We start from the raw sequence: 24,244 nt of genomic DNA, 5'->3' as shown, positions 1-24,244 counted from the left end.
AATTAGCGATGAAAAACAATGAATGCAATAATGTAAATAACAAATATATTTTTAAAGTGGTTCGACGAGATAAACTCTAGAACTTACGTCTATTGTGTTTGTATTTGTTGTGAGAGCTTACAATTAGAGTTATATGAAAATTTTATAACTCATTTTCCATCGTTGTAGGGGATTTATATACAAGATTTGTAGAAAGGAAATAGTGAAAATAAAGGGATTACAATTGATTCGAAATGCAATTCCGATATTCTCGTAATTGGGCACTGTGATTGAGCAGAGATTACTGTTGACCTAGTCTTCCCTGCAATATCTGGGATCTGAAGTTATCGGGAATTGATTGAGTGATCATTCGAGTTGTTCGTGACTAGTTTGTGCTGGGTCAAGCTGAATGTCAACGAGCTTATGCTAGGTCAGACAACCGGTGAAATCGAGCTGATACCGGGTCGAGCTATATCCTCGCGATATCTTGAGCTTGGTGGAAAAATCATACACAACATCTGCCCCGCAGTGTTCGAGGCTCGTTCTGAGCTTCGAATATTACTACCCGATTTGATGCCAAGCTCGGAATGATAACTGGTCCTTGGATGTGGGTTTGGTCGAGCTCATGTCCGATCGACGTGCTTCACACTTGTTTACTTCCAATGACACCTGTCAAACTTAGAATATCAAAAGTTAGGGCAAACATGTAATTTCTATGCGGTCATGTTGCATTAAATGCGACAACCTTTGTCAGTCACGTTTCGTTGCACGTGGGAGACTGTAGCTGTCCATGCGTGAAGTCGAGGCGACGTGTGGCGACAGTTATCAGTGTAACAGTTTGACGATTTGTTGCCCCCAGCAGATGGTAAACACGTGGCCACGCCTAAAGGCTGAGATTGCTCAACGAATGAAGGGTCAAGATTCACTACAACTCAACGGCTGCGATCAAACCCTGCCCTTTCATGTCCCATGCAAGCTACTATAAAAGGTGGCGAAGTCGTCAAAATCCTCATTCAGTCCATGAAAGTTTTCTGGCATTTTTGTGCATTCCTTTGTTGTTTTATCGTTATCACGGCGATCCTCTACGCTTCTCTCACTATGGTAAGGTTTTTTTCCCTTTCTTTTCCTGTTTTTCTGGTTTTCGCGTCAAAGGGTGGTCACTGTAGTGGCCTATTGAGCGTTTTAGGGTTTTTAGATACGTCTCCGACAGTCTTGGCTTTAAGGAGGGTTTAACGTGGTAGCCGCCGGGACCTTGAGTAGGTCATGTGTTTTCGTAGTGTGGCACATACAGCGAGGAGAATTATTGCCAAGAGTTGATGGAGTTCGTCTTGAGCCTCTTATATCACCTCTTGGCGTCCCCTACCAATGTGACTGCGAAGCATTGACATTTTGCTAAGTCATTGACTTGGTGTAGCTCCATCAGGTCATTGAAGTTGTCGAGGTGATCTCTAGGGTCCCTTCTCCCATCAAACTTGCTCTCCAACGCCTTGAATTCTTGTGGAAGCGGGGTCTGGCGAACTTCCTCTGTGAAGGGGGAACTTACTATTTCCTCTGTCGTGCCATTTTAGAGGGCTCTCAGATTGTTGAGCATTTTCTGCACGCGATCTAAGTCTTCGTTGTGGTTGCCCTAGTGGGCTCTATTCAGCCTCACTTTGAGCAAATGAGTTCGCAAATCTGTTGCTTGCGAGGTCCCTCCAGTGTGCGCGTTGATGCGTGAGGTCGAGTCATGATGACTGGGCTAATAAGTGCTACCATGCTTGTCAATGTGTTGCTCGTGACGTCGGTTATAACCGAAACGTCGATAATTGCCAGATTGATGCACTTGGCTCATCTCGCAAGCCTACGAATATCGATCTTGTCTTGGGCGTCGGTTAATACCAGCACGCTGACGCTGGGGATTTCGTTGAGCGCTCAGGGGTGTCCGTTGTCTTCGCTTTCCCCTAGCAATTGCCTTCCGGGGTTAGTCTGCCCGCGGGATTCACGCTTGTGAATGGAGTGCACTTTGCAATGTAAGGGGTGTTGGTCGCCTCTCAACATCGACAAAGCAGATCGACCACCTGCAGAATTCATATCTGTTGGGGTGGTGTTGGTGAAGCGTGGCTAGTTGAGATTATGGGCAGTTGGTTGCTGGTTCCTCAACTCAGCCACGTTTTGTTATACCACCTGTGCAACCATTATTCTGATCATTTCCACCAGCTGGCTATTCTCAGGGTTTGATGTCCTTGCCCCCTGGTGGTTTGTGACGTGTTCAATTGGCGACATGGGCAATTGATATCCAACGACGTCCTGTTACACTTCTTGGTGGGTGGTTTCCATATTTTCAAGGTTTCCGATGGTGGTCTTTGTAACAACTACTGTAAACTAGTACAATGCATGCATAATAACAATAGAAAATGGGCCCAAAACGTTTCTTTTTATTATAAGTAATACGTCTTTTATACACAAATAGCATCATTTACAAAAAAGCCATTTTAAAAGACAAAAACAGGGGAAACAGTGTAGCTATTGCTCCTCGCTTGCCGACGCCCCTCCGACTGCATCATCACCTAGATCCTGCATCCACAAAGGAAAATAACGGGGTGAGCACAAAATAATGCTCAGTAAGTAAAACCCTCTATCTGTCTATCCCCGTATGTATTACTCTTAATTCTTTCCTCACACTTTCTGTTGTTTCCTACTAAACGTCATGGCCTCATCTTACCGGAGGTATGGCCGGATGGCGTTCACACAGCACCATCTCACTCTTCATGACTATCGGGTGGAATTCACACAGCACCAACCCGTTCTTAGTGACTACCGAGTGGGGATCACGAAGCACCTACCCGGTTTTCGTAACTATTGGGTGGAGACCACATAGCACCTACCCGTTCCTCATGACTTTCGGGTAACGATCACCAAGCATTAACCCGTTCCTAATAACTGTCGGGTGATGATCACAAAGCATCAACCCATCTCTAATAAATATCGGGTGATGATCACAAAGCATCAACCCCTTTTCTAATAACTAACCGGGTGATGGTCACAAAGCATCCACCCGTTTCTAATAACTATCGGGTGATGATCACAAAGCATCAACCCATTTCTAATGGCTATTCGGGTGGTGATCACAAAGCATCAACCCGATTCTCATAACTGTCGGGTGATGATCACAAAGCATCCACCCATTTCTAATACTCTTCTCATTCACTCTATTCTAGCACTTCTCATTCTCTCTACCCTTAGAGTAGTTGCATCCACAAAGTTCTCTACTCATAGAGCAAGTGCATACACAAAGTTTCCTACTCTTTCTTAGGTCACTTCTCAATGCACAATTAATGCCTATGGATGGTTCATCTCCACTAATGCACTTATGAAATGCCAACATGCAATGTTGCAAGAATTAAGGTTCACTACTCATACTCAAACCTCTATTAGGCATTTCATCAAACAACTCAAGTGCATAATAAAACTCTACTATAGCAATAATTCTAAGTCTTTCTCTAACCATCCAAAATGGGGAGAAACCCCCTCACATAGCCATAAATCCTGCCAAAGAAAGACACTTCCAAAAAGGATTCCTCAATATCCTTCAATTCCATCTCAAACTACCTTTCCAACCCACATCTCACTTCTTATATTTGCAATGTATAAACAATCACAAAGCACTAGAAATCTCTATTTAAGCCTCAATAACATGGCATATAACATGTATATAACATACATACATAAGTGCTATCAAAACCCTAATCAAGAAAATTCCCAAATCTCAACTTGGGTTGGGGTTTACTTACCTTGTTATGGAGAGATTTCACTAACTCTTCCTTTCACTTGGTTTGCTTGACTTTTTCTCTACTCTTAAACAAAAGAACAAAAACCCTCAATATTCAATATATACAAAAACTCACAAAGCTTCACAACCAAAGCAAGAATCCTTACCTTAGGATGCCTTAGGTTGATTTTCTACCCCAAATCACTCCAAAAGCCCTTTAAAACTCCTTGATCAAAAGAAAGAGAAATTGAGAGGAAGCAAGAGAGGAGAGTGGCGATGGAGAAGAAGAATGAAGGGTTTGCAATGACTTAATTCCTTTTAATGAAATTTATACACAAGCATTCCCATTTTGCCCTTACTCTTCTTTGGGAATTCTATCTATATCCTTTGATTCATTACAAACACACCCCCATAACAACATATTCTCCATGAAAATTCCTTACATTTTACTCCCCACTTTTCCTGCTAATTAGGGGTAGATTGGTCAAATTGCCCTTAGGGAAGAAAATATCTAAAACTTAACAAACATTTTGGTTGGCACGTCGCCGCGGCGAGGAATCCTCTGTCGCCACAGCAAAACTGTCCAGCAGCTTTCCCGTGGCTACAACACTTCTTCGTCGCAGCGAAGATTCTTCTTCGCCCCGGCGAAGCCTGGAACACAAAACTTCCTTTATTTTAACCAATTCAAGGCAAAAGTTCAACATAACACTCAATCAAAGGCCAACCAAACAATAATACTAATAAACCAACTCAAATAAGAGCAAAGGAAGAAACGTTAGCTACGTACCTCAAGTGGGGCGTTATAGTCTTTGATATGGTGTGCACCATTGTACGCCTAGATTGGGTTGGGTGTTGTGACTGTTCGTCGGAATACTTGAGATGTTGATGGAGGGCGCCCTCCTTCTAGCGCCAAAATGTTGATATAGAAATCTGCACCAACTAGAGTGATCTGATCGACCTTGGCAGGATCATAACCGATATGGGCGTGATTACGGGTAATCAACGATGAAAAAAAATGAATGCAATAATGTAAATAACAAAGAGATTTTTAAAGTGGTTCGACGAGATAAACTTTTGAGTCTACGTTCATTGTGTTTGTATTTGTTGTAAGAGCTTACAATTAGAGTTATAATGAAAATTTTGTAACCCCTTTTGTTGTAGGGGGTTTATATATAAGATTTGTAAAAATGAAAGAGCGAAAATAAATGGATTACAATTGATTCGAAATACAATTCCGATATTCTCGTGATTGGGCGCTATGATTGCGTAGAGATTGCTGTTGATCTAGTATTCTCTACAATATCTGGGATCTGAAGTTATTTGGGAATTGATTGAGTGATCATTTGGGTTGTTTGCGACTAACTTGTGCTAGGTCGAACTGAATGTCGACTAACTTGTGCTGGGTCGAACTGAATGTCGACGAGCTTATGCTGGGTCAGATAACCGGTGAAATCGAACTGATACCGAGTCGAGCTATATCCTTGCGATATCCCGAGCTTGGTGAAAAAATCACGCACAACAAGATCCAATTAATATTGATATTATATCAGGAAAAAAAGTATTGTAATAATGCAATATGAAAATATAATAATCAATACGATTTAGGACCTCATTAAAAAAAAAAAAAAAGGGGGAACAAATTTAAAAAGAGTTGTATTGTCTGAGGAAAAAAAAAAACATAATTACTTAAAAACTTTAAAAAAAAAGTCAAATTGAAATTTGATTTATTTTTAATTGACTTGGTAATTAAGACTTTTCATATAATTTCTTTCCATTTTTACCTTATTCACTCCAGCAGTTAAGAAAAACCATTTTATTACTCAAGTCAGTAGAGTTTAATCAACTCTAGAGTAAAAAAAATCTATTTTTTTTCATTTTTATTTTTAGAAAATTAAAAAAATTCTTATATACATTCATTATTTATTTTTAAAAACAATATATTTTGTTTTTTAATTTTGTTAATAAAATATAATTAGGTTATTTATTTGTTAGTTTAAAGAAATTTTGATATTTATTTTTTAACGCTAATTGAGAGAATAATTTGTAAAAAAATAAAAATTCTAGTTACTCTAGTCTTCTAGAGTCACGTGGATTTTGTGCTAAAGTCACCTTGGTACTAAAATTGCAAGAGCGAAAACATGAAAATTGAGATGGTAAAAATAGAAGAAAGTTTTATCTAAAATATCATATCTTAACTTATCAAAAGAAAAAAAAACATCTTTTAAGTGGTTTTCTAAAGAAAAAAAAAAAGAGCAATGCAGTAGAGGTTTTTCTAAAGGAAACCTTAATTAATTTTGAGATACGATTTAGTATCGGATAATTAAATCAAAGCGCAAAAATAACATTCACCATATTTATTTTATCCTTAATAAATCGATAAAGATTATGTATCATCAAATATAATTACGTGATAAATCTAAAAAAATAAATAAAGTCATATGTAAAGTTTTAACAAATAGTACATTACTTTAATTTAACTTATAACATACAGAGATGGTAACTTTGGATATTCTTTATTATTTCACTTTGGATGTTGATGGATTTGATTTTTCTGAGGTGGGATGTTTTAATTAATCCATGCTTCAATAAATCTCTTGCTAATCACATCCTAATTAATTAATGCAGCCAACAACTAATAACATCTCTTGGTAACTGGATATGAAGTTATTGGATATGCAAGGTGTACTTATATTATACAACCTGTGATTGGTCGAATAAAGGCAGCAATATGAAAGTTAAACAGCTGCATATACGTATTAGTCTTAGATTCATTTCTGCTTAAAGAAATTTAGTAAATATAGGGGCGTTAAAAAAAAAAAATGCAAAAATTGAAACGAACCGATTTTTCGGTTTGATTATCGATATGAAAGAATATGGAAACCGATTAACCAAAACTAATTTTACTAATCGATTAATTATAAAAATTATAAATTAAAAATAAAATAAAAATATCTGTTTATTATAAAAATGTATAAATATAAATTAAACTGGTTTGGTTTTGGTTTAAAATTCTTGAACCGAAAAATCGATTCAGTTTACAAAATTAGTTAACTAGTTTTAACACCCCTAATAAATACGATAATAAAAAGAGGATATTCAGTCTTAGATGTTTAAGCGCGCGAAATGATAATTCAATTATTTCAATACATAAAAATTATATTTTAATTTTAGTATTGGAAAAATAGATCTGGTTTCAAACAAACACATCTATTCAGTAGAAACATATTTTTTTATCCGATAATAAGATCACGTGACACATCTTCGTTTATTAGATGAGTGATATATACTTACTCACAACTTACTAACCATTTTTTTTATCTTTGTTAAAATTATATATAGTACTCGTATTATATATATGGTACTCATATTATATTTTATATTATAAATTAATCTTTATTAAAATTATATATGGTATTCGTATTATATATATAGCACTTATACAATATTTATATTTACGAAGATTATAGATGGTTAATAAATTCGTGAGTAAACATATCATTATTGATAAAATAAGCATTCACATCGATAAGCTGTTGTCGGGTCCAAGACCCGTTATACGTTGGGTCCACCATTTGTATTATTTAGACTAAATATTTGAATGTTTCGTGCAGAAGAATAGTAGTTATTGTACTATCTTCTGCTAATTACAACATCACAAAGACAGAAACCATTGTACTACATAAATAAAAGTCAAGTTCGAATTTATTCTGAGTCGGCTAAGAAATGCAGACTAAATAAGAGAACAAACAACGCAACTGAAAGAAAACAAGCTTGGAAATTTCGTGCTTTACTATGCTTCGAGTCTCGCTAGTACTTTTAGTATTAAGCTCGGTGTTCATCGGATGGGTTAACTCGCACGAAGAATCAGGTGAGTGGAGTTGCGATTCTGACTCTGAGATCCGAGTCCAGGCCGAGTTCAAGCCAGGACTTGTCACGCTTGATGGTCACGCCGATGATTGGAAAGACATTGATGGCTTCGAATTCTCTCTTCTACCGGCTCTTGACCCTGACGATGACCACGAGTACAAAGGTGGAAAAATGACCGTTAAGGTATACTTTTGTTCTATCCAAACCATAACACATTCATGTAGTAGAAGTGTTTGTTTAATGTTCCCTTTCCTAGTTTCATGATATGCTAACGCATGTTCAATCAATTTTGAACGGATTTAACCATTTAATTTCGATGGGCTTTATTGCAGGCTTTGCACGACGGTCGTGATGTCTTCTTTTTGTTGCAAGTTGATGGGGAGTATGTGTATTCTAAAGGGTAAGTGTTTGATTTGAAAAGGAAAGTAAAGCTACTGGATTATGTTCAAGAACGAACCATTTTATTTTGTATTTTGACGTATTAGATTCACTTGATCTCTCCCAATTTTTTGTTTTTAGCTGGTAGTTGCTGCTTTCTGAATTGAATCGCAACTAAATTCCGATATTTTTGTTATTATTTTGATCTACTTCCCTTATTACTAACAGTGACAAATCTGATTTTGTATATGTATCCGTGTTTTGTCTTTGAGCGGGGTACTTTTCATGACATCATACTGCATACAGATTGGTTGGAGGGAGATCAACTTTATGTCTGCCATCTTTATAAACATTTGATTGCCATGATGACATTGAATCCGTATCCTTCTCTTTGTTGGCTTTTTGAATTGTCATTACATGCTTTTGTGAAAGTTCTACAGATTGGGTTTAGTTTGATAAATCGGCAATGCTTTTCTTCTCATCATATAAGGCTTTTATTGAATTGAGTTTTTTTTCCCTAATGCAGCGAAAACACAAAGTGCCCTTCCGTTGCTCTTATGTTTCAAGTAGGCGAAGATGCTACCTATCATAATGTAAGTGATCCTTTTGATTATTCTGTGACAGTGTCTTCTTCCATCACAATTTATTTTTCACTTTATTAACTTACACCTTAATGAAATTAATATTGTGAAATTGTGTTTTGTTAGATGGGTGGGTGTAAAGAGCATTCCGACTCTTGCACCAACAAGACTTGCAAAGGGCACGAGGTTGACATTATGCACTTCTCAATTGGAAATGCTATACCGGGACGACTTTATGGTGGCAATCCAATAGATAACAGAGATGGAAATGGAAATGACAAGTGAAGAACCACAACCCAATGATTTTGATCTTCATGACAATTAAGAATATATTCGTGGTTATTTATAATCTACTCATCTTATGATCCTTGTTCTGTGAACAGGTTTGGTCATTTGGTCGATGTTTATGGTTGGAACCCACACTGTAGATATCTTGATGGAATTGGCCCTTCAGGTACTTCAGGATTAAATTATTTTAGTATTCTGTTGATTGCAAATGAAACGTGTTACATGATAAAAAGAAGATAGGATTATCTTAAGAAAGGAAAGCAAAGTGGGAGAAGGCGCTAAAGAAAGTGACTGCGATTTTTACAGAGACATCAAGGTGGAGTTGAATCCTTCAAAGTCAAATCCTAGATTTTGTGAGATGGTCCCTTTTCTTTTTCTTCTTTCTTGGGTCAGATAGTGCAATTCATGTTCCACAAACATTGGCATCCACTTTAAGAACTTTTTGAATATTGAAATGTGAATCATTTCTTTGATGGTGTGGAAACTCTTCACGACCACCACATTTATTTTAAATTATATGACAATGTTCAACTATCGTTTAATTAAATTCCTGGTATATGTCGCTGCACCGGCAGGAATAGTTCATAGTTTGGCCCTGTTTTCTTCCATTTACTTTTTGGCAATTACCTTTCTGTCATTGCCTCAGCATTTTTCCTTTTTGCTACTCTCTTTTCTTTTAAGCTCCTTCAATTAAATCAAACCCCAAATACTCTTATTTGTTTCATCCGTTACACCTCACAAATGCTCATATTTAATCAATTTCATTTTTGTTTTTGTCTCCAAATCTCACCATCTTATTCTAAATCTTATCTAAATCGTTATGAGTGTCTTCTTCATGCTCGTTCTTCAAGTTGTCAAATATTAAGAGATTAGAAAAACCTGATTTAGGATAGAAGACTATAAGGTTGTTTAATCCTTGCTTTACTTTACCTTTAGCCTTTCGCATAGATATAAATTTCTCACTTCTTTATGAATAAATATTAATACATAAGCACTGCTGGACTCTTTTTGAAGGTATGAGTAATAGTTGAAGCTATGCATTATTGTCGGATTTAACAGTGGTTGCGGTTACGTAGGCATTGCAACTTGAATGACATCTAGAACCACACAAAAAGTGGGGAAAGAGAACAGTTATGAATTTGCCATTGGATGTAATGTTTTAGGGTTTCTTCTGTGTTGGAGTAAGGAAGGGAAAGTAGCATTTTTAGGATTTTTTTTTTTTTTTTCTTTTCAAATTTTATGAGGTCCTTTGGATACTGTATAAATGGAGTATATTATATTATATTAACTCTGGTATGAAGCAATTTAATTTGAGCATGAACTTATTTCATTTCCTACGGGTTGGTGGAAATTATTTGTCTTAATGATGACATCTTGTTAAACTTTATCCTTGCGGCTAGTTGTCTAAATTCGGTGTGATATGAAAATCATGAGCTGATCTTAGTTGACTAGAAATAGTTTCTGCAACTTTTTTGCTGCTTCACTTCAACAAGAAGGCTCTTCTATGTGAATATTTTTGTATGTAATTTGGCATAGTTTTCTTCTTTAACTGCCTTTTTTTATGGAGTTTAAATGTTTTGTACGATTGATGTATTAAGGATTGGCTTTCTCCATTGCCAGGAAATGATTCTAGTGCTCAGAATGATTGGAAAGGAGCGTGGTGGCACAGTAGCTTCAATGTTCACTCAGGTGGTTAACTAACTTTCGTTTTAAGGTTGGACATTTAAGTTTTCCTTTCCATGTATATTGATATTTTTATAATAAATGAAAGCCAACCATTGGTTGTCTAAGCCAATCATCATTTGTTTGCTACAACTAGATTATGGCACGTGTTTTGTCATTTTCTTTTTGTAACTTAGAACTTTTATATATGTTTTCATCTTCTCTTTCAACATGAATAGTTGATATTTCTCTCCCACAGGTTTCGTGGAGGAAGACAGCCCATATGCATCGGGTGGTCAAAAGGGCACATATTATTTTGAATTTTCTAGGCCTTTGAGAACCATGGATCGTCTACAACAGGTTAGATACTTATCTGTTTCGTTCAGATTCTACCTAAGATTAAATCAAAAGAACTTTAACCCTAAGTTGTGTACTCACTGAATCTTTGAAAAGTAGGCTATAGATATCTGGTAAAATCTGTTGCTTTTCTGATAATAGAGAAGATCTTGCCTTAAATTATAACTAGCAACACTACAAGCACAGTTTGATTGTTCACAAGTTATAGTTTTTACCTCTTACCTTTTTACCAATCATGTGATTAAAAACTGTGTGCAACTTGAATATGAAACTTTTTCTGTCTGTAAGGGGCTTATAGCTTTATTTGTGATGAGTCTTGTCCTGTGATTGAAACAGTGTTTATAGTGGCAGATAAGTAAGTCATGAAGTTATATTATGTGATAATGCTGTTGTATTTTTTGTAAGTTTCTATATAAGGAATTACCTTTTAATGATTGGGTGTAAATGAGTTGCTTCGTAACTGTTGGCAGGATGCTCAGCTTACAATTGGCGGGTTGAGCAAGATGTCTGTTGCATTCTGGTATCCAGTTGATGGGAACCCATGGCATGGATCTGGACACTATTCTATTAATTGTGATTGGGTACCCTTGGATATTTCTTCGGGCAGCTCTATGCTAAGAAAGTCAGGCACAGGCAGCTCCGGAGATACTGCCAGTATCTTTGCTCTTCTACTCTCAGTAGTCGCATTATGTGTTTCTGTTTTTGTGGGTTATCGTGTGTTTAGACCCCCGAGTCACCACTTTACACCTATGGAAAACCTTTAAAGCAGTGGTATAGATTTTGAATTGTACTATTACTTGGATGTGTACTTTACAGGATTGTACTTCAATTCCACTTCGTTTCATTTTTTAATAAAGTTCAATTGTTACTTTATTATCACCTTTTTAGTGGGTTCTATCACTAGTTTAAAGTTGGTGCGATCTGAAATAAGGATGAGTTTCACAAGCAGTGACTGGCCTTGCATCGTCGCTGACTGATGAAATGTTTCATCCAAGGATGACTTTGTATCGTCTGAAATTATGACTGGCATCGGATTTATAGAAATTAGCCCAGATCATGAAACAGAGGAAAATAGGCATCAAGTAATTCACATAAATTATACCGTTTTTCATATGCTTAATAGCGCAACCACAGTTCTATGACATGAGACCTAAAAAAATAGATCCCTCTCATGGACATCAAGGCTTATAGTGTTGTAAAGAGTAATGCTATAATTACCGAATTTATGCACTGAATGACGTGATAAAATTCTAATTATTGATTAATATTAAGTTAAAATTAATTAACGATTAAAATTTTGTCACATCATTCGGTGCACTATCATCGGTGACTGTATTATTTTCCGTGTTGTAAAGTATCTTTTACTTGTAAGGACTTTAAAGTCTACTTGGACCTTTTTTTTCACTGATTTTGAGAGAGTTTTAATTAAAATGATTTTGAGGTGTTCTAAAACCATTACTTATCAGATTTTTTATACACTAGTTTTGATTGGCTCAAAAACCCCCAGAACCAGTATAGTGTATTTTTTAGGTTCTAAATCGGGGTGTTTTGGTTAATTTTAAAATTTTATTCTACAAATACCTTATCTATTACAAAATTATCCCAATTATATATTAAAAAAAAATTAACTATATTATGCGTATCTCCAATCATATTAATTATAAAATAATTTTAAGCAATCATAAAAAAAAAAATTAATAAAATCTCATTTATAGATGTTTTCTTGGAGAAGTGAAGCAACAATTTTTTAATCATTCCAGATGCTGCAAAGAATGACAATGAAGGATAAGAAAATTTTATCATATTTGAAATTATAAAAGATTAATAAGTAGAAAACAAATAAATAACCCTTACCTTATAATTGAAAAAACAAAACTCCTAAGTACTAATTAAAGTTGAGGTATTTTAATAGATATATATATATATATATATATATTTATTATTTTAAAAAACTGCCAAAACCATTAAAAAATAAACTTTCAAATACAATTGAGTATTTTAAAAATCGTTACTAAAAATCCCTCAAAACTGATAACTTACCTTAAAACTGTTATTATAGTTTATTCTCGTAGTCTCTTCCATAAAACTCCCAAACGGACCTTAAGATGGCTATAAGAACATTTTACGTGCATCAAACCAGCTTAATTTATGTAATCTTTGATATAATTTTGTAAAACCAAAAAAAAAATGTTCCGTTTCCGTTTCAGTTATATTTGCTTGTTCGCGTCTACCACCAATAAAATTTAAATTCTTACGAAAAAGGTGCGCTATTTTTTATTTTATTATATAAATAAATATTCCCTTTTTAGCCCAGGGAAGAAGCTTCTCGCATCTGCTAGCTAGTTTTCTCAAAGCGAGGTTATTTTTGTCATGATATCTATATTTACATAGAAGGTGGGAAAGCTGAGCCATAGTTTTAAAATGGTATATTTTCGAAAAAAATGTCTTCTTTCTAGCTTTTATTCTTTTTGCCGTCAAAAACCCTAGTTGCTTAAACCCTCACAGTTGACTGTGCCATACCCGGCAAGCTGTTATTGAGGAGATTTTGTACTTGCCGCTGTATATACTATATAGTAGTATTCTTAAAAAAAATAAAAAAAATTAAATAAATAGATTCAAGCGTCTACTAAGAAGTCTTTACCCTAAAAAATTATTTAAATTGATAGAATAATTTGTTACGATTAGTTAATAATTGTTCAGGTTTTGGAATGACTTCCGATGGAGGCAAGCGGTCTCAAGCGTCGTCAATCCCACCTAGAAAAATCAATTTACAGAAATTCGCGGAGGCTCGAGCTCCTGAGTTGGATAGTCTTCACTCCATTGTGTCCAATAGACTGAATAATAATTTTCGTTCTCGTCGAAACAAGAGAAGAAGAACTACTGCCCATGACAATCAAGTCGCAAAGAAGAGGTCTAGGAAGAGGTGGAAATTAGGAGTAGTGGATAAAAGCAATGGCTCTGATTTAGGAAAAGATCACAAGAAAGTTTCGCGTCGCATTCGTAGGAGAGTAGAGCTTAAAAAGAATCCCGAAAGTGGTTTCTCTACTTCTGGTGACGGGACGAAGAGGCTGAGAACTCATGTATGGCATGCTAAGCGGTTTACCATGAAAAAGTTGTGGGGTTATTACCTTCCCCTAGGTTTGCAGGGCAGGTATAATTTTCCCTAATTGATATATATGTTAATCTTTTTTTGTGGATTTTAACTAAAACATGTCATTGGCAAAAATAAGATTCAACTTGTATGTGAATTTTGAATTAGATGACTCATTTGATGCTGCTGACAGATGTTTTCTGGGACTTGATAAGACATATTATTTTCCATCTTCTATTTATTGAATACTTTGTAATGGGTACTTGTACCGTGCAGAGGAAGGGGTTCTAGGGCTTTGTTGAAGTGGTGCAAAGAAGGAGTTGTTGTACATGATGCAAGCCATTACATCGCTGTACAATTGGAGGGTCCAGAGGCAGGCATTTCCCTTTCTCCGTAACTAGTAAACTTTTGATCATCATGCCCTTTGTGAACTTGGAAAATTATGGCTTCTTTTACTGGTTGGTGAGCTTGACTCCGGAGTCCTATAGATTTTTAGTCTGAGTTGGTTTTTCTGTTTCCAGGATTCATTAATGTCAATACTACAGACGGTACTAGTGCCTTCCTTGTCATCTGAATCCGAAGATATTTCCCATTCTATTTTGTCTGGTGTTATCTATGGAAGCGCTATGGTAGGTCAACCTATTGCACAATGACTAATAACTTTGAATATACCAAGCATCTTATTAAATTATTTCTGTTTCCAGCTACATCATGTTGGAGCACCTTTTTCTCAGTCTATTGCTCCTGTGACCTATATGTGGAAACCTTCTCATGAACGGGATGGAGAAGGTAATGCTAATTGTGATAATGCTGTTGAGTGTTCTTCATGCCTTCGCCAGCTTTGGTTGTGGATACATGCTTCGGCTTTTGTTGAGGGATATGATGCCCTAAAATTAGCTTCTCAGAAGCAGGTAAAGTATACGCCCGTCTCTCATAAGAACATACATATGAAATTTTACTGAAACTTTATTAATTCTACCTTATCTGGCTTGATCTCCCAGCCTCTAATCTGAGGTTACTTGGAGAAGCCTTTGTCAAATAAAATTTTGAGTTTCCACTTGTCATAAATTTTCATTTAGTAGAGAAATTTAGGACATGAAAGTTGCTGTTGTGTGTGTGTGTGTGTGTGTATGTGTGTGTAATCTTGTTGGAATACAATCAAAGCTTATAATGTTTTATCTTTTAGATGAACGAGACTGGTGCGTTGATAAATTGTTTTTCACTTGAGGGTCAACTTGGAAAACTGGAAGTAATTGGATCAAAAACATTTCAACTTCTTCAAAAGACATTGCATCCTGTTTCTGGGTAAGGTACCATTGAGTAGAATTGGATCACGTTGAGCCAAGATAAAATATTAAGAATAACCATATTGTGTCAACTGGTCTTGCAGTATTTCAAAAAAATCTTGGCAATTGAAGAAATGCTCAAGTTCCAAGGCTGATGATGATTCTCAAGATAAAGAGTTTTCTCTAATTGAAAATGACGAACATATTTCTTCTTGTGCAATTTTGTCTCTTATTGTTGACGATCCTCGTCCATTGCCAGATGAAAGTATTTCAGGTATGTTAGTGTCTTTGGTTCTACTGTTATACTCAACAATGTAACAGAAAATGGAGCTAAATAGCATTTTATTTTGCCAGAAATTTCAAATATCAGTGAAGATTTGATCTATGACTCTTGCTTAAAATTTGAAGGGAAAAGCTTTTTCAACTATGAAAGCATTTGGGACGCTACCAGTAGGATGAGTCTCCCTATGGAAGAAAATGTTCTTTGCATGGAAAAACATCACCGGCATATGGCTTTTCTTCACCTTGATGACCCAAAATCAGGGACATGGAAGCCTTCAAACAAGGCACAGTGTTCTAGAACTTGCCCTATTATGCTTCTGAAAAATAAAAACCAAAAAGGCTCACCTATGAGGTAATTGTTTTTCCTGGTTTATTTTTCTGTTTGGCATCCCTTGCTTTGTAACTCATATTGGGAGTATAAAAGAAAGTTTCATTATTTTACTTTATCTGTGCCTTTTATGTTTTCCTTCGGTTATTTATTACTTATTGGCATCCTCTGAGTGCGAGTCTGGCATATGTGTAATTGAATGACAAACCTGTTCTCTTATTTATTTATTTTATTTTTGGACCTTCTGGATCAAGTATGGTTGTATTTGATAATTGTTATAGTCATTTTCAAGTTACTATTAATTCTAATTCATCATTGTCATTTATGAAGATTTTGCTGCATACACTTTCTCTATAAAATGTAACTTGACTGCCTTTTTGCTTGGTTTAAATTAAGAACAAGTGTACAAACTCTCTTACAAAGAGAGTTTGTACAAACTGACATGGCATGTCACATCAACGCCACATGGCATATGGGCCCACCTAACACTGACATAATATTAAATAATATGGGTCCCATGCCATGTGGCACTGACGTGGCATGCCACATCAGCTTATATTTACATAGAAGGTGGGAAAGCTGAGCCATAGTTTTAAAATGGTATATTTTCGAAAAAAATGTCTTCTTTCTAGCTTTTATTCTTTTTGCCGTCAAAAACCCTAGTTGCTTAAACCCTCACAGTTTACTGTACCATACCCGGCAAGCTGTTATTGAGGAGATTTTGTACTTGCCGCTGTATATACTATATAGTAGTATTCTTAAAAAAAATAAAAAAAATTAAATAAATAGATTCAAGCGTCTACTAAGAAGTCTTTACCCTAAAAAATTATTTAAATTGATAGAATAATTTGTTACGATTAGTTAATAATTGTTCAGGTTTTGGAATGACTTCCGATGGAGGCAAGCGGTCTCAAGCGTCGTCAATCCCACCTAGAAAAATCAATTTACAGAAATTCGCGGAGGCTCGAGCTCCTGAGTTGGATAGTCTTCACTCCATTGTGTCCAATAGACTGAATAATAATTTTCGTTCTCGTCGAAACAAGAGAAGAAGAACTACTGCCCATGACAATCAAGTCGCAAAGAAGAGGTCTAGGAAGAGGTGGAAATTAGGAGTAGTGGATAAAAGCAATGGCTCTGATTTAGGAAAAGATCACAAGAAAGTTTCGCGTCGCATTCGTAGGAGAGTAGAGCTTAAAAAGAATCCCGAAAGTGGTTTCTCTACTTCTGGTGACGGGACGAAGAGGCTGAGAACTCATGTATGGCATGCTAAGCGGTTTACCATGAAAAAGTTGTGGGGTTATTACCTTCCCCTAGGTTTGCAGGGCAGGTATAATTTTCCCTAATTGATATATATGTTAATCTTTTTTTGTGGATTTTAACTAAAACATGTCATTGGCAAAAATAAGATTCAACTTGTATGTGAATTTTGAATTAGATGACTCATTTGATGCTGCTGACAGATGTTTTCTGGGACTTGATAAGACATATTATTTTCCATCTTCTATTTATTGAATACTTTGTAATGGGTACTTGTACCGTGCAGAGGAAGGGGTTCTAGGGCTTTGTTGAAGTGGTGCAAAGAAGGAGTTGTTGTACATGATGCAAGCCATTACATCGCTGTACAATTGGAGGGTCCAGAGGCAGGCATTTCCCTTTCTCCGTAACTAGTAAACTTTTGATCATCATGCCCTTTGTGAACTTGGAAAATTATGGCTTCTTTTACTGGTTGGTGAGCTTGACTCCGGAGTCCTATAGATTTTTAGTCTGAGTTGGTTTTTCTGTTTCCAGGATTCATTAATGTCAATACTACAGACGGTACTAGTGCCTTCCTTGTCATCTGAATCCGAAGATATTTCCCATTCTATTTTGTCTGGTGTTATCTATGGAAGCGCTATGGTAGGTCAACCTATTGCACAATGACTAATAACTTTGAATATACCAAGCATCTTATTAAATTATTTCTGTTTCCAGCTACATCATGTTGGAGCACCTTTTTCTCAGTCTATTGCTCCTGTGACCTATATGTGGAAACCTTCTCATGAACGGGATGGAGAAGGTAATGCTAATTGTGATAATGCTGTTGAGTGTTCTTCATGCCTTCGCCAGCTTTGGTTGTGGATACATGCTTCGGCTTTTGTTGAGGGATATGATGCCCTAAAATTAGCTTCTCAGAAGCAGGTAAAGTATACGCCCGTCTCTCATAAGAACATACATATGAAATTTTACTGAAACTTTATTAATTCTACCTTATCTGGCTTGATCTCCCAGCCTCTAATCTGAGGTTACTTGGAGAAGCCTTTGTCAAATAAAATTTTGAGTTTCCACTTGTCATAAATTTTCATTTAGTAGAGAAATTTAGGACATGAAAGTTGCTGTTGTGTGTGTGTGTGTGTGTGTATGTGTGTGTAATCTTGTTGGAATACAATCAAAGCTTATAATGTTTTATCTTTTAGATGAACGAGACTGGTGCGTTGATAAATTGTTTTTCACTTGAGGGTCAACTTGGAAAACTGGAAGTAATTGGATCAAAAACATTTCAACTTCTTCAAAAGACATTGCATCCTGTTTCTGGGTAAGGTACCATTGAGTAGAATTGGATCACGTTGAGCCAAGATAAAATATTAAGAATAACCATATTGTGTCAACTGGTCTTGCAGTATTTCAAAAAAATCTTGGCAATTGAAGAAATGCTCAAGTTCCAAGGCTGATGATGATTCTCAAGATAAAGAGTTTTCTCTAATTGAAAATGACGAACATATTTCTTCTTGTGCAATTTTGTCTCTTATTGTTGACGATCCTCGTCCATTGCCAGATGAAAGTATTTCAGGTATGTTAGTGTCTTTGGTTCTACTGTTATACTCAACAATGTAACAGAAAATGGAGCTAAATAGCATTTTATTTTGCCAGAAATTTCAAATATCAGTGAAGATTTGATCTATGACTCTTGCTTAAAATTTGAAGGGAAAAGCTTTTTCAACTATGAAAGCATTTGGGACGCTACCAGTAGGATGAGTCTCCCTATGGAAGAAAATGTTCTTTGCATGGAAAAACATCACCGGCATATGGCTTTTCTTCACCTTGATGACCCAAAATCAGGGACATGGAAGCCTTCAAACAAGGCACAGTGTTCTAGAACTTGCCCTATTATGCTTCTGAAAAATAAAAACCAAAAAGGCTCACCTATGAGGTAATTGTTTTTCCTGGTTTATTTTTCTGTTTGGCATCCCTTGCTTTGTAACTCATATTGGGAGTATAAAAGAAAGTTTCATTATTTTACTTTATCTGTGCCTTTTATGTTTTCCTTCGGTTATTTATTACTTATTGGCATCCTCTGAGTGCGAGTCTGGCATATGTGTAATTGAATGACAAACCTGTTCTCTTATTTATTTATTTTATTTTTGGACCTTCTGGATCAAGTATGGTTGTATTTGATAATTGTTATAGTCATTTTCAAGTTACTATTAATTCTAATTCATCATTGTCATTTATGAAGATTTTGCTGCATACACTTTCTCTATAAAATGTAACTTGACTGCCTTTTTGCTTGGTTTAAATTAAGAACAAGTGTACAAACTCTCTTACAAAGAGAGTTTGTACAAACTGACATGGCATGTCACATCAACGCCACATGGCATATGGGCCCACCTAACACTGACATAATATTAAATAATATGGGTCCCATGCCATGTGGCACTGACGTGGCATGCCACATAAGTTTGTACAAACTCTCTTTGTAAAAGAGTTTTTACATATAGCTTTTTCCTTAAATTAAAATCATACTCGGCAGCTGAAGTTTGAGCCTAGGCTCTTCATTACTATGGGGCCAACAGTTTTTTGTTTGTGACAAGAATGTGTAGATGATCTCTGATTCTCTAATAATACATGACAATTAATGGTGGGAAAAGTTGAAAGAAAACTTATTTTTTTGTGTTAATTTGCATTGCAGATGGTCTGTTATACTTCCCTTAAGTTGGGTCAGAGTCTTCTGGATTTCTATTGTCTCCAAGGGAGCTCATGCAATAGGTCTAAGGGAGAAACACTGGATTGCCTGCGATGTAAGTATGTGCACCTTGGTGCTGCAGTTTTGAGAAATTGGTTGTCAAACATTGCATGTTAATGTTTCTTCTTTTGCAGACTGGACTTCCATACTTTCCCTTGGATTTTCCTGATTGTAATGCATATGCATCCTTTATGGCAACTGAAGCTGCTGCATCTGACCAAAAAGCAGAATTTCGTCCTGCTACTGTTAGACCTTTTAAAGTTCCCATTCCACCCCCATGGAATATTGTTTGCAATTCTTTTAACAAAGCAGCAATTGGAGAGCAAGATGCTAAATTTTCAAGTGGCAATAACATTGTTGATGACAATTCTTGGCCAGAGACAACATGCTCTAGAATTGATATGACCTCATTTGTCAGTCAAGATAATTCATTTGATAGAATTGTAGCAAGGACATCCAGTGCACTGACTTATTTTATGAATCAAATCCATGGTGATCATTTGCTTCTGTTTCCTCAACTTTCAAATCAGACGACAAGTTTTATGAAGTTAATGAAAAATGAAAGCAAGCTTGGCCAGGACCAAAATGGCATTACTGAAATTAATTACGAACATAAATTATGTTTCCTTAGAGTTCTTCTCCATGCTTACAAGGAGGGTGTTTTCGAAGAGGGAGCAGTTGTATGTGCCCCTTCTTTGACTGATATTTCGTTGTGGACTTCAAGGTACTTATTTTTCACAACTTTCCTTCAGATAAATTGTTCCTACTTGAAAGCCTCTAAACTTGATTCTTTGAAATTTTATTAAATGTTATTTGTGGATTTCATGAATAGGTGCGAAGAGTTATTTTAGGTATTTTTACATCTAGGAAATTCCCATACAAGTTCGCTAGTTTGATGTTTGTAGGCAACTACTTCGGGAAATTTGTTCACTGCAACATGCTTGAAGCATGATTTAACTTCAGACTTGTCATTTGAAATTTTCTTTCTGGAATTTATATCCAAGAATAATATATATTTTCTTTGCATTTATTTAAAGAACTTGTTGCTCTAGTTTTATTCCATCCTTCAGAATTATGCAACTCTTTGCACATTTTGCAGTTTTGGAAGTAATGAAATTGGACTTCAAATGCCTGAGTCTTCGGTGAGATCATATTTCAAAGAACTATCTTCTGGCGAGTGGGAACTCCAAATACGAGAGGACCCTGCTAGTAGAGAATCACATCGGTGGCCAATTGGCTTTGTGACAACTGGATTTGTTCGAGGGAGGTTAGTGTACATCGCTTTACAAGTACTCCAAACTTGTGTTTTTGCTCAATCCTATTCAGTACTTTCTTTGCCCATAACATCATCAAATAAGGATTTAACATACATGCAGCAAGAAGCCAGTGGCAACGGCTTTCTGTGAGGCAGTTTTACTAGCTCGTCTTAGGGAGGAGCAATGGAATGAGATGCCAGTGAAACGGAGGAGGAAAGAGATATATGTACTTGTTAGGAATCTAAGATCTTCAGCGTACCGACTAGCCCTTGCGACCATTGTCCTGGAACAACAGGAAGATGATGTGAATTTCATGTGAAATGCTGCCCACTTGTATATTTGGATAGAATGGAATACAAACAGTGACGAGTTGAGAATTGTTTTCTGATTTATGTCTTCTACTGCTTGAGGAAGTAGTTTTATAGTTCCCATCCACATGCCGCTGTGCAGAGAAATTTTAGATAGTAAGATTATACCTTGATATTTTACGAGGCGGCTTGTAATAGTGGTGCTAGGCCGAGGCATAAATTTATGCATCAGTGTGAAGTTGGACAAGACATGATGTACCAAAATTCATTTAATGATAAAAAATTTTGTGGAAGATACGCTTCGGCTGATATCAAACAGTTATCTGTAGATGGCAACATTTTCCCCGTCATCAAACATTATTAGTTCACATTATTTGGTTCTTCTCCAAATTCTCAACATTCTCATAAGCAAAACAAGAGTATTATAAATTATTTTTGGGGATATTTAGATCATGTTTTATTATAGAGAAATATTATATTAACGAAAAGAAAGATCATCTTAAAGATTATTGGGAATGTTTAAAAAATGTGTTTGGTTGAGAGAATATATGAATGGGTATATTATGTAGATTATTAAATTACCCTCATTTTTAAATATTAATATAATAGTTTTTTTTTTTTTTTTTTTTTAACCTCCTACATTTGAAATTTTGTTAAAACATCTTAGTCATATAAAACTTTAATTTGTAGCAAAATCACCTCCACTCACCCCAAGCCACTGTCGGCTGCCATCGGTAGTCAATGGAATGGTGTACAACTGGCTGTATATGGTCAGTCGTGCACGGGTAAAGCCAAAAATGGTCATAGATCACAAATCCATGGCCGAAAAACAGACAGATCACACCAACCGTGCACCATTACGGCGATGGATGCCGACGGCTGACGGTGGTGAGTCAAGGTCGGCAGTGGTTTTGGGTAGTTGGGGGTATTTTGTTAACTTTTAAACTTTTTTGTGGTTGGGGTGTTTTAGTTAATTTCTCAAATGTTAGGGGTAGGTAATTGTTATTTGGTAGATATTTGAGGGCAATTGTGTCCGAAATGATTTTTAATTAAGGGCAAAATGGGTAAAAAAATCAGATTACCCCAGTAATGTTTTAATAATACCCACTAGCAAGGTAATAAGGTTATCCTCTACAATACCAATAGTAAACACTATTTACAATAAAAGATTACCGTAATATTTTATTACTTGCAAACTAAACGTCAAAATCTTGCAAAATAAATGAAGATTACCTCCATTATCTTATATATTCTCAATCCAAACGCTCCTTAGGGTGTGTTTCGTTCAGGGAATGTTGGATTACTGGAATCTTATATTACTTTGAAGATTACTAGGAATCTTTAAGAAAATGTGTTTGGTTAGTTGGAATAAATTTGTAGGTATATTATATTAAATATGTTTGGTTAGGAGGAATAAATTGGTGGATATGTTATTTAAATTACTAAATTGCCCTCTTTTTAAATATTAACATAATATTTTTTTATTATTAATTTTTAAATAATTTTGTTAACCCCTAATATTTCAAATTTAGCTAAAACACCCCCGCTTATATAAAACTTTAATTTATAACAAACTCACCCCCACCACTCTGCCACCACCGCAAACCGTCGTCGAAAGTCGCCGTGAGTAGCCTATCATGGAAGGTTTGGCCTTATCGGGAGCAGATCTGGCCAGAAATGGCCACATCGGGGCCTCCCGGTCACATTGGGCTGCTCACGGCGACTCCAAGTGACTTCTCGCGGCGGCCGGGGGTGGTGGCTTAGGTAAGTTGAAATTTGTTTTTATTTCAAGGGTAAGTTTGTCCAAAAAGTTAATTAATTGGGATGAAATGGTAAAAGCAAGATTCATGTAAATAAATTAAAAAATAAGGGCATTATTGTCCTAAAATTTTATTAATAAGGGATAAAATTATAACAAAAAAATATTACTCAAATAATCTTACAATACCTAAGAAAATAGAGATAATCAAATTGCCTCCAATATTACCAACAGTAACCACTATTAGTATTTAAAGATTACCGAAAAAACATATTACTTGACAAACCAAACATGATAGTCAAATAATATAAGATAAATTAACCTAAATTAACCTCAATAATCTCACATAACCCCACCCCCCGAAGTTTTGATAATTACTATGATAAGTAATTTTCGAGCAATTACTGAACGATGAATAGTATTTCCTTTTTTGTCGATTAAAAAAAAACCTTTGCTAATATATTTAGCATCTTATAGAAAAGCCCATTGGGCTCAGCTTAGCCCCTATTACTAGATGAAAGATTTGTAAAGCTTTGTACTGTACCTTTTTCACTAAACAAAAGAGAAGAGATCGAGTCCAAAGAATCAAGGATCTATAGACTGTAAACTTGAATTTATTGTCTCAAAGATAGCGATTAACCTCGACGAGGAAAGCACGGGTACGTACGTTACAATATCACATTTTGAAATTCTTTAATTTGACCTCAATTTTCTTTCCTGCAATTTGCTTCTATCCACTTTTAGGGTTCATTATATTTTTATTTAGGTATTCATTACCGTTGACATCTTTTAGTTTGAATACCTGAATTCTAATTCAAAATTTCTTTAGAATCGTTAATTTTTTATTTTGAATTCAGTCCAAAATCCAAAATCCAAAATCCATAACTAATAAAGGTATGATTTGTGGTTGTTGATACTAATAATCATTTTGGCGCTGTAGTTGAAGCTTGCACTTTATGGCTAGGATTAAACCTCAAGCTCTGCTGATACAAAGTAAAAAGAAGAAAGGACCGAATCGAATAAGTGTTACTACTATTGTTGTGTTCAGTTCGATTCTTGTCTTGGCTTTATTCT

General features: G+C 35.7%; 2 protein-coding genes across 4 annotated transcripts; both read left to right on the top strand.

Moving 5' to 3' along the window:
- Positions 1-7,494: 7,494 nt before the first annotated feature.
- On the top strand, positions 7,495-11,733 carry LOC116132586. Its single transcript, XM_031418247.1, has 8 exons — positions 7,495-7,777; positions 7,927-7,994; positions 8,499-8,565; positions 8,680-8,834; positions 8,937-9,007; positions 10,462-10,530; positions 10,763-10,863; positions 11,331-11,733. The coding sequence occupies exons 1-8, from the start codon at positions 7,520-7,522 to the stop codon at positions 11,622-11,624; spliced, it is 1,083 nt and encodes a 360-aa protein (XP_031274107.1). The 5' UTR covers positions 7,495-7,519; the 3' UTR covers positions 11,625-11,733.
- A 1,727-nt stretch (positions 11,734-13,460) lies between these two features.
- On the top strand, positions 13,461-21,655 carry LOC116132613 (ribonucleases P/MRP protein subunit POP1-like). Of its 3 annotated transcripts, none has more exons than XM_031418277.1 (11): positions 13,461-14,011; positions 14,228-14,324; positions 14,473-14,580; positions 14,656-14,862; positions 15,138-15,256; positions 15,342-15,511; positions 15,646-15,871; positions 19,794-19,902; positions 19,982-20,571; positions 20,947-21,114; positions 21,224-21,655. In XM_031418277.1, the coding sequence occupies exons 1-11, from the start codon at positions 13,569-13,571 to the stop codon at positions 21,420-21,422; spliced, it is 2,436 nt and encodes an 811-aa protein (XP_031274137.1). In that variant the 5' UTR covers positions 13,461-13,568; the 3' UTR covers positions 21,423-21,655. The 3 variants fall into 3 exon arrangements, with proteins under 3 accessions (XP_031274137.1, XP_031274138.1, XP_031274136.1); XM_031418278.1 differs by having other exon boundaries at positions 13,875-14,011; positions 14,228-14,328; XM_031418276.1 differs by lacking the exons at positions 13,461-14,011; positions 14,228-14,324; positions 14,473-14,580; ... (2 more) ...; positions 15,342-15,511; positions 15,646-15,871 and adding exons at positions 16,622-17,174; positions 17,391-17,487; positions 17,636-17,743; ... (2 more) ...; positions 18,505-18,674; positions 18,809-19,034.
- The last annotated feature ends 2,589 nt before the right edge of the window (positions 21,656-24,244 follow it).

The sequence above is a fragment of the Pistacia vera genome, unplaced genomic scaffold, assembly GCF_008641045.1.
Source record: "Pistacia vera cultivar Batoury unplaced genomic scaffold, PisVer_v2 Contig256, whole genome shotgun sequence".
In the NCBI taxonomy this organism is placed as follows: Eukaryota; Viridiplantae; Streptophyta; class Magnoliopsida; order Sapindales; family Anacardiaceae; genus Pistacia; species Pistacia vera.
This window is presented reverse-complemented; position numbering and strand designations above follow the sequence as displayed.

What these genes read in the sequence shown, in the direction of transcription:
- LOC116132586 (XM_031418247.1), top strand. Translation starts at nt 7,520, where the DNA reads ATGCTTCGAGTCTCGCTAGTACTTTTAGTATTAAGCTCGGTGTTCATC. An exon ending in AAGATGCTACCTATCATAAT is followed by an intron (nt 8,566 to 8,679) that starts GTAAGTGATCCT and finishes GTGTTTTGTTAG; the next exon opens with ATGGGTGGGTGTAAAGAGCA. An exon ending in GATGGAAATGGAAATGACAA is followed by an intron (nt 8,835 to 8,936) that starts GTGAAGAACCAC and finishes TTCTGTGAACAG; the next exon opens with GTTTGGTCATTTGGTCGATG.
- LOC116132613 (XM_031418277.1), top strand. Translation starts at nt 13,569, where the DNA reads ATGACTTCCGATGGAGGCAAGCGGTCTCAAGCGTCGTCAATCCCACCT. An exon ending in TACAATTGGAGGGTCCAGAG is followed by an intron (nt 14,325 to 14,472) that starts GCAGGCATTTCC and finishes TTCTGTTTCCAG; the next exon opens with GATTCATTAATGTCAATACT. An exon ending in TTATCTATGGAAGCGCTATG is followed by an intron (nt 14,581 to 14,655) that starts GTAGGTCAACCT and finishes TTCTGTTTCCAG; the next exon opens with CTACATCATGTTGGAGCACC.